Source organism: Mustela lutreola, chromosome 8 (genome assembly GCF_030435805.1).
Source record: "Mustela lutreola isolate mMusLut2 chromosome 8, mMusLut2.pri, whole genome shotgun sequence".
In the NCBI taxonomy this organism is placed as follows: domain Eukaryota; kingdom Metazoa; phylum Chordata; class Mammalia; order Carnivora; family Mustelidae; genus Mustela; species Mustela lutreola.
Window position 1 is genome coordinate 87,608,400 of NC_081297.1, and position 10,589 is coordinate 87,618,988.

General features: G+C 41.5%; 1 protein-coding gene across 1 annotated transcript; it reads left to right on the forward strand.

Moving 5' to 3' along the window:
- Positions 1-560: 560 nt before the first annotated feature.
- On the forward strand, positions 561-3,136 carry LOC131838974 (cationic amino acid transporter 3-like). The gene is made up of 2 exons (XM_059185901.1): positions 561-721; positions 855-3,136. Exon 2 carries the CDS (start codon positions 1,011-1,013, stop codon positions 2,886-2,888), a length of 1,878 nt encoding a protein of 625 aa, XP_059041884.1. The 5' UTR covers positions 561-721; positions 855-1,010; the 3' UTR covers positions 2,889-3,136.
- Positions 3,137-10,589: the final 7,453 nt, after the last annotated feature.

Consider the following 10,589-nt stretch of genomic DNA (forward strand, 5'->3'; position numbering starts at 1 on the left):
GGGGTAAGGGTTTGTTTTCTTTCTTTAAAGATTTTATTCATTCATTTATTCATTAATTCATGAGAGACAGAGAGAGAGAGAGAGAGAGGCAGAGGCAGAGGGGGAAACAGACTCCCCACCAAGCAGGGAGCCCAAAGCAGGACTCAATCCTAAGACCCCGGGATCACTACTGGAGCCGAAGGCAAATGATTAACCAACTGAGCCACCCAGGGGACCTAGGGTAAGGGTTTTAAGACCAGTGGAGCAATATTTGTATTCTAAACTTAGATGATATTTAAAAAATGATTCTGTTATTGTAACAAGGTCCACTAGTCTGTGAATTAATGTGTCATAATTCATGCTCAAGTACCATGCGTATCCTGTATATGAATAACTGCACAGTATATTCATGCCCTGTTGTATCTTATAGCTTAATTAGTACATGAACCTACCTGACTTAGATGAACTCAAATAGGATTATGTCCTGTGATGTGCACAACAGGAGAATGTATTTGACACTTCCTGGGGAAAAGCCAGTTGGTTTTCATTTTTCTTTTTTTTTTTTTAAGATTTTATTTTTTTATTTGACAGAGAGACAGCAAGAGAGGAAAAACAAGCAGGGAGAGTGGGAGAGGGAGAAGCAGGTACCTTGCTGAGCAGGGAGCCCAATGTGGGGCTCTATCCCAGGACCCAGGATCATGACCTGAGCTGAAGGCAGACAGTTAATGACTGAGCCACCCAGGTACCCTGCCAGTTAATTTTTCTTTGATGTCTTTTGGTCTTAGTTTCTGTGATACTTGGGCTGCAACAGGTGACATATTACTTCTGAGCACTGGTGAATACCATTGTTCAGTAAATACTTATTGTTTACTTAGGCGTATAGAGCGACAGCACATATAAGAAAAATACGAAGCAGCAGCCGGAAGCCTGAGCGATGGAACTCCGCAGCCCCAACCCAACTCCACTTAATTCAGCCTCACCGAACCTGATCTGAGAAACTCAGCAACCTGAACTTGCTTCTAATCTCTGATATGGAATCCTCTTCAATTCCAGCTAGAAGGCTGTGTCAGCCACTTCACAAATTCGGTCAAAAGCTGGTACACAGACGAATGCTAGAGAAAGAAGTGACTAAGACTGCCACTGACAGAAGCCTGAGCACTCTGGATTTAGTGGCCCTGGGTGTGGGCCTCACAATGGGTATAGGTGTGTATATCCTGGTTGGTGAGGTGGCCGGTAATCAAACAGGACCATCCATTGTGATCTGCTTTTTGGTGGCCGGCCTAACTTCATTGTTGGCTGGACTGTGCTATGCAGAGCTTAGTGTCCAGATTCCCCTTTCTGGCTCTGCATATCTCTACGCCTATGTCACTGTAGGTGAAATCTGGGCCTTCATCACTGGCTGGAACCTCATCTTCTCCTATTCTGCTGATACAGCCAGTATATTCTTGGCCTGGATTTTAGGTTTTGATATGTTTGGGTACCAGATCTCTCAGGCCATTAGTGAAGACATCTTATTGCATATTCCCCAGGTCCTTGTAAAGAATCTAGGCTTCTTTATTGGGGTCCCTGTGATTTTGCTCACTCTATGCCTGACTTTGAGGTTTAGGGATTCGATACTGTTAACCAAAGTGGTCACATTGGTGAGACTTTTGATTCTCAGTTTTGTCATCATCTCTGGCTTCATTAAGGGGGACCTGCACAACTGGAAGCTCACAGAAGAAGACTACAGAAAGGATGAACTCAATGGCACCTCTAGCTTGGGCCCTCTGGGCTCTGGAGGATTTGTGCCTTTTGGCTTTCCTGGGATTCTCCATGGATCAGCTACCTGTTTCTATGCATTTATAGGTTTCAATAACATTGTCACCAGAGTTGAAAAAGCCCAGAATCACCAGCGTTCCCTCCCCAGGGGCATTGTGATGTCATTGCTCATCTGTGTTTTGGTGTATTTTGGTGTCTCTGCATCCCTTACACTTATGGTTCCTTACTACCAGATTCGACCTGGGAGCACCTTGCCTGAGGCTTTTCTCCATATTGGCTGGGCCCCTGCCTACTACACTCTAGCTTTGGTATTCCTCTGTAGTCTTTCTCTCAGACCCTTGGGTTATATGTCCTCCAAAGCTCAGTTGATATATGTGATGGCAAAGGATGGCCTCCTGTTCCCTGTCCGTGCCAAAATCCATATTGCCACCTATATGCTCATCATTGTGATCTTGGGCATTATTGCAGCAATAACAGCATTCTTCTTCAGACTTGATGATCTTCTGCACCTCGTGTCAATTGTGACCCTGCTAGTTCACTCTGTGATGGCTTTTTGTGTTCTCATTGTCAGGTATCAGCCTGAGAGGAAAAAGGGGGAAAATGAAGTGCAGATGCAGGAGATTGGGGGAAATCAAACACAGGGGCAGGAGGAGACTGCACCTGCAGCAGAGAAGCTGACTCTACAAGGACTCTTTTTTCCAGGCGGCCCCACCCCCACTCCACTCTCTGGCTGGGTTGTCTATGTTTGCTCCTCACTGCTTGTTCTGCTGCTGACTCTCCTCTGCCTGGTGCTGGTCCACTGGTCAAGTCTGCTTTCTGGAGACCCAGTGCCGATCACAGTGGTTGTGCTGCTCCTGGTGCTCATCACTGGGATCACTGGGGTCATCTGGAGACAGCCACAGAGCTGCACTCCCCTGCCCTTTAAGGTCCCTTGTGTGCCTCTCCTTCCACTTCTGAGCATCTTTGTGAATGTTCTCCTTATGATGCAGATGTCAGCTGCCACCTGGGCCACACTTGGTGTCTGGATGTTGATTGGGTTTGTTATCTACTTCACCTATGGAATCCAGCACAGCTGGTTGCAAAGCCCCACTGAAGTAAGGGCCCAAACTCTAGACTCTGAACTCAGCAATGCCAATACATGTTTGATTTGACATCATTACCAGGAATGCTGTCTGGTCCTCTGCACAATAACAGAGAGCACTCCTGAGCATGTGTAAAGCTACGCCTCCCATGACATGTTGGTGGGAAAATGCTAATAGAGCTCTGTATTCATTGTGTATGAAGGATGTGTCTTTAATCTTCCTCCCCCCGCCCCTTTTTTTCTGTCTCCTTTCAGTTGTGTCTGTAGCTGCTTGCTGGCTTTAAAAAGAATTATTATTAAAATAAAGTAGAAAAAGTGTTTTTGTTTTCTTTGGATAAATATCAAGTAGTGAGAATACTGGATCATATGGTAATTCTATTTTTAATATTTTGAGGAATCTCAATACCGTTTTCACAGTGGTTGCACTGATTTACAGTCCCAAGAAGAGTACACATGGGTTCCTCTTTCTCCACATCCTCTCTAACCCTTTTTGTATTTTTAGATGAAGATATTCTGACAGGTATAACGTGATATTTCATGTAGTTTTAATTTACATTTCCCTGAAGTTTAGTGATGCTGACTATTTTTTCATATGTCTGTTGTCCACCTGTTTGTCTTCTTTAGAAAAATATTTAGGTCTTCTGCCCATTTTAAAATTGGATTTGTTTTTCTTGTGTGTGTAAGTTCTTTATTTCTTTTGGATATTAACCCCTTATTGGATATGTTATTCGCCAGCATCTTCTCCCATTCAATAGGTTGCCTTTTTATTTTGTTAACGATTTCCTTTGCTGTGAAGAAGTGCTTACATGGATTCAAAAAGACATATGCACCCTTATATTTATTGCAGCATTATTTGCAATTGGATATGGAAGGAACCCGAGCGTCTGTTGACAGATGAATAGATAAAAAAGATGTGGTAGTATGTATGTACACACACACATACACAATGGAATACTACCTAGCTATAAAAGAGAATGGAATGTTACCATTTATAACAATACAGATAGACATAGAGGTCATACATTAAGTGAAATAAGCCAGACTGAGAAAGACAAATATATGATTTCACTCTTATATAGGAAATAAAACTAACAAACTACAAAGAGAGAAAAAAAAAAACCCAAACATACTCTTAAACACAAGGAACAAACTGGAGTTACCAGAGTAGTTGGAGTAAGGGGATAGGTGAAATAGATAAAGGGAATGAAGAATATAAGAGTACACTTAACTTGATGAGCTCTGAGAAATGTGTGGAATTGCTGAATCATCATATTGTACACCTGAAAGTAATATGACAACACTGTATGTCAACTACACTTCATAAAAGAAAGAAAGAAAGAAAGAAAAAGAGAGAAAGAAAGAGAGAAAGAAGCCAGAAAAGACAAAAAAAAAAGTAAGATGAAATATGACCTCTGCCCTTGAGGAGCTTATATTCTAATAAAAGGTTAAGGCATAGAGTAACAGGAAATAGAAAGTGTTATCATTAGTAACATACAAATAAAGTGTCTTGTGAATTTAGAGTGGAGGATGACCACTTGTGACCAGCACAGAGATGAGGATTGGTTGGTGAAATCAGAAGACTTTATAAAGGAATAACGATGGAATTAGTCAGCTCTCCCCACAAATGGATAGGATTTGCCACACATGGGCACACACAGAGGGAGAGACTGTAGGCATAAAGAAAGTCACTACAAAAAGCACGAGAAAACAAAACAGTGTTTAGAGCACACTGAGTGGGATGTGTAGCTTGAGCCTCAGCTGTGTGAGGGGACAACAGAGCATGCACACGTGGACTGGAGCCAGAGCTTTCCTCTGAGCACAAAGCACTTTGGCTTTGAACTCAGTACCCATGCTGAAAATCCCCAGGTTTGTTTCTTCTACTTGGCCCTATCTTCATTCTTGGACTTTAAATTATCTCTACTATTGTCTGCTGTGGCCCATCCACCTGCTCACAGAGTGTACAGCTGAGAACCAAGTGTCCTGGCTTCTGGTTTCCACCACTAACTAGCAATATGACCTTGGGCAAGCCTCTCAGTTCCTTCCATGCTTTGCTTATTTATCCATAATGCAGGAGGCCACAACTGATTTCTGAAGTTCCATTTACTTGAAAAATTCTAGGAATTCCTCTGGTTCTTCTGTCCTGTTACTCTCTCAACTAGGTCTCTCTATTACTACACACCATCTGAACCTGCATCTTGCCCACTTTTCACTACAACCTAAGCTGGACCCGTAGGGATCCAATATATAACACCCCATCCCCCCCTCCTATGTTTGGAACCTATTGATAATCATGACATAGAAACAGATAGTTAAACCATCAGCTGTAGATCTGCAGCCTAATTGGCTTGCTAATCTTGCATCACTAAACAAGATACTGTCCTCATCACAAGTAGTACTGAGCACCCTCTGTCTCCCTACCACAGCAGAGAATCTCCTTTTATTAAATCAGAATGTATGTGTTCTATCAGCATAATGGTTCTGGATAAAAAAGGGAATGCAACAAAAAACAAAGAGGCTGAGTTGAGCATATCTGTCTCTTCAGTTCACTAATCAAAGTCACACTAAGGGTTGGGTAGAAAGAGGCCAGGATTAGTACTCTCTTCAGTGGTGTTCCAACATTAGTGGGTGCCACCTCACTTGGAGTGCTTATGAGAACACAGATTGCTGGGTCCCATCCCCAGCTTTTGGAATTCAGTACATCTGGATGGGGCCTAGAACTTGTCCTTCTAACAAGTTCCTAGGCGATGCCTGGTGATGCTCCCAAGAGTCCAGGGATCCCACATTGAAAACCAAACTCCAGCTGAAGGCTCTCCATTTATGAAGATGAAGGAAGAGAAACAAAGAACAGTGTTGTTCATTCAAAAAGTAACAGGGAAAATACAGCCTTGGGACAAGAGAATGCCTGAAATGACCTCCCCTGTTCAGCTCCATCTCATCCCATGGGAGGTAGGGACAGGCCTGTAGTAGTGAAATTGATAGAAGGCCCAACCTGCTCTGACTCCACGGAATCCCTGAAGGTGAGACTGGCTTTCCCCTTCTTTCTCTTTCTCTGTCTTTTCCCTTCCTTCTGTCCTGTCTTTCCTTTCTCTCTCTCTCTCTTTTTTTTAGATTTTATTTATATTTATTTATTATAAATACATATATTTATATATGTTTATATATGATATATATTTATATAAATAATATATAAATATATATAAATTTAAAATTTATTTTTTATAAATACTTATGTATTTATTTGAGAGAGAACAAGTGAGCATGCAGTCCTGCACTCAGGAGTTGGGGGAAGGGACCGAGGGGGAAGGAGAGGGAGGGAGAAGGCTAAGCAGACTTAGGCAAGGAGCCCACTCTGGGCTAGATCTCATGACCCTGAAACTGTGAACTGAACCCAAAACCAAGAGTCAGGTGCTTAACAAACTGGCCCACCCAGGTACTTCAACAGGTATCATTCTTGATTTTTATGCTTTGGTATAGGAGGGCCAGTGTTTTTCTATTGAGTTTATGTAGACCTCTTCAAGGCAGGCCCCTAGGAGGAAAAGGATAGAAGCAGAACTCATACAGAAACTCATGCTTTGTTACTTTTGGAATTTCCCATATTTCCAATGGGGAGTGGGTGACTCCAGGGAAGCCTGCTAGAGGCAGGGTTACCCATATACTACTGACTCCCTTACATACTTTTTGAGAGATTGGAGCAAAAATCTTACAATAGCATCTAAGATTGTTTAGGGAGAGATAATTTATACCCCAAGTAGGGAGGAAAATGGACCAACATAGGAGGAATTAATAAGTAGATGTTACACTAAGGCATCATTACTTTGAAAGGGAAGGTGAGAGTATAAAATGGGAAAGAGGTATTGGTTAAGAGATACTTCCTGGAGGAGGATGCCTATGGAGCAACTTGGGAAATAAGAGGGAAATAGGTGAGTTGGGAAAAGAAATAGGACAGTGATTCTGGGTTACATGGATCTTTAAGAGTCATGAAAGATGAGACTTGTGAGGGATGTGTTTCCACACTTGAAGAGAATTTACAAGCCAGGTTTGTATTGCATATTGTGCCATGGAGTGAGACTCCAGAATCAGAAAGGGATGAGATATGATTCTCATTGCCATCTGGAGGATAGACAGGGAGGAGGATGTAGACAGAAGGGTTGTTTCTGGGAGACACTTTAGCAGCTGCTGCAGTCATCTAGATCCTGCTCTTCAAAGTATGGTCCAAGGTCACTGGGGTGGCTCAGTTGGTTAAGAGTCTACCTTTGGCTCAGGTCATGATCCCAGCGTCCTGGGATCAAGTCCCAGGCTCCCTGGTCAGTGGGGAGTCTGCATTTCCCTCTAACCCTCCCACCATGATCTTTCTCTCTCTCAATAAGTAAATAAAAATCTTAAAAAAAATATGGTCCATAAACCAGCAATGTGGGTATCACCTTGGGAGCTTGTTAGAAATACAGAAACTCATGCTCCAACTTAGACCTACTGATAAAGAAGCTGCATTTTTAACAGGCTTCCAAGTGATTTGTATTTTCTTTACAGTTTAAGAAATGCAGGTGATGCATGATAGGTGTCTGGCCTCAGATGAGCACTATGGAGGGTCTGAAAACTTAGGAATTTGGAGCACAAGAGGAGAGGCCTACGCGGGGGAAGTTGAATTGGGGAAGAGGAGAAGTGTGGGCTCTGGCTACTCTCCTGTCTCTAGGCCTCCCACGACAGTCATTATGTCAGGGTTCAGCACTCTGCCCACTTTGGGGAAATACCTACTGTGCCCCTCTTGGCATCTGCCTGGTCGTCAGAGGTCTCTCCTGGGGCAAGCTTTGCATGTGTCAAGGCTGATGCCAATTCTGTTACCCTTATTTCATATCATGGCCTGAAAGGAATTGGGGAGGTCATGTTAGTCATGCCCCACCTCAGGGTTGTACTGTCCCCTTGTTAAATGAATGATAATGTGATGATAGTAATTGAGACTATGGAGGATGGGGGGATTGAAATTGGAGTTCTTAACTATTTGTCCTGGAAATTAGGATACTTTCATCTTTCAAAAGCTTTAAGGAGGTATCAGATGACTGTATGAGGGGTTATACCCTGGTAGGGACCAAATTGATGCTTTTAAAGGGATCTTTTGATAATTTTTAGTGGGTTACTAACAAAACATAAGAGCCCTATAATTCCACAGATCTGGAGTGGTAGGAAATGAAATAATATTATCAGGTAAGAGTTTTGAGATTTTGAGAATTTTCTTAAGCTTTTGAGGGTTTGTGTACCTCATTTCCAGTCAGAATGACTGATAAAGAGAGACAATATTGAAGGAAAACAGATAGAGATTGAACATAAGGGGGAATTTTCTGAGATCAGAGGGTGACAGGGGAGAAGGGAGAGTGCAGGCCCTCTGGCCATGTGCATGGCTATCTCACTTGGGTTTGGAACATCACAGATGGGCTCCTACTCAGAAACAGGGAAGTATATAAAAATGAATTCTCCAAAAAATCTTTTTCATCCCAAGAATTCTCCAATCAACTCCTGAAATGAAAGGTTGGGGTGAATATGTGGGAGTATGTAAGGTGGTGAGACATAAGAATGATGAGTAACAGAAAAAAAAAACACACCAATCCTCATAGAGCATTGAAATCTGCTACAAATTTTAAATCAGGTCTTGGATTTAGGAGAATAATTTGCATGTCAGGGCTCAAATAAGTATTTTATGTTTCCATGGCCTCCCTCTCACAGTATATTTAGCTTGTCTCTTTGATGAGATTTAAAAACCTCCTAAGGGAAAGAACATCATTTTTTACGTATTATGTCTTTTATCTTCAAAGTCCCTAAAGTGATGATGATAATTATAGCTATCTGTTTAGTACTATGCCCTATATTTTGTACCAAACACTTTACATGATCACCTATTTAATACAAAATTTCTTTAAGGTGAGTATTATTATGTTCATATTACAAAAGTTGAAACTAAGGCTCAGAGAGATTATGTCATTTGTAAAAAGTAAGTGATGAAGCTAGGATCTGTACTAAGATTGAGCAAAGGCTATACACTTCATGGATTAGCCACTCAATAAGGAATAGATGATCACTGAAACGTGATGGCATAAAGGTAACTGAAGGCAGTGGATAATTACAAATAGTGAAAAATGAAAACATAATTTCTATTTGTTTGTGGCATGTGGTCAGAGACATATTTAATGACATATATATAGCTCACACTCAAACATTCTCTCCTTCACCTTCACTATGCCCCAACCTGCAGTGAGGAGCTTGGAAAGGGGACAAATCATGTGTGTATGTCAAAGTTGTGTGTGTCCCTACTATGTGGACATATGTGTTAGAATTTGAATGGAAATATGCACCAAGTAGTTGGGTATGTTTATTTTGGTAGGTCTATAAACATGAGCATATTTGCTAGACTTTGTGATAATGGGGTGTGTGTGTGTGTCTGTGTGTGTGTGTGTGTGTGTGTGGACACAAACCCTGTTTAGTGTGTTTGTACCAAACTATGATATTTATTTTCATTACCTCTCAAGGGACCATCAGTGAATTTTTTTTCTGAGGGGTTTATGGCTTAAGATCCTGGGCTACTTGGAGCCCATATACATCTGACACAATCAGACCATTTTGCAGAGAAAGACAAACAGCATCCAAAGGTAATGAATGCCCTCTTTATCTTTCTTTCTAGCCTAATACACAGACACCCCTCTATGTACATCACCCACATAACCACCTCCGCTCTCTAGAACCCTCTCATGAAAGGTACTAAGAGAAACTATTTTATTATCTTCTTTGCTTCCAGGTAGGACTCTGTACTTAAGCCATACCAGAAAGAAAAGAATTAAAAATTATACTAATTAAGGAATCTAGAGTTGAGATTTTGAAGTACTAGTCATTCGTGAAAACAATTTCATAAGAAAGCAATGAGCTTTGAAAATAGCAAGATTGGTAAGAAGAGTTGAATGTTTGTTTTACTCCTTACTTTGTTTACATCTTTAAAAAATCTGAAGTGAAACTTCTGGAAGTGGGAGGCAGAATGACCTGCACAAGGTTTGCAGGCGGACACAGCATAGGAACCCCCTCCTCTACCTTCTAATGACAGTGCTCAGAAGAACTTTTTATGAGAGATTTTTATGACAAACCTTCCATCTGACATTTCACAGCATGTCTGTCCAGAGAAGGAGAAAATACACATATTTATTGACATACAGTGCCAGAAGATCTAGGAAAATGGACTACGGAGATGGAAGGAGAAGCTCTTTCTCTCTTTCCCCAGGTATACAAATCACCTAACTTAATTAGTGTAGTATATGCTTTTCTGTGCTTTGTGCTATTCTCAGTAATGAGATTAAGAAAGCCTTTCATTGCTCATCAAGAACCCAGTGGGGGAAGAGAGAAGGTGGGAGACATACAGATGGAGACATACTGGGTATCCTGTCCCATTTGAACTTCACACCATGTCACTAAGATCAGGTGCAAGAGAAATGTGGATAAATGGACCTTGAGCTGGGACCCAGGTCCTGGCTCCTATCTTCTGTATTCAAAGCCTCCAGATTCTGTAGTTTTGCCTTGAATTTCACTGGTCCTTGCATTTATCTCTCTCATTATGAACAGAAGTTCAGTATCAAGTGATGCCCAAAGTTAAGAAATCCATTCCAGTATTCCTTGGAATTCCATCCTCTCAATATCTGACAATGAAATGGTACACAACCATCACAGTACAATTTAAATGTTACCTCCAGCCCACACCTTCCTGGATAATCTGTATCAGAAGCAATTTATTTTTTTTTGG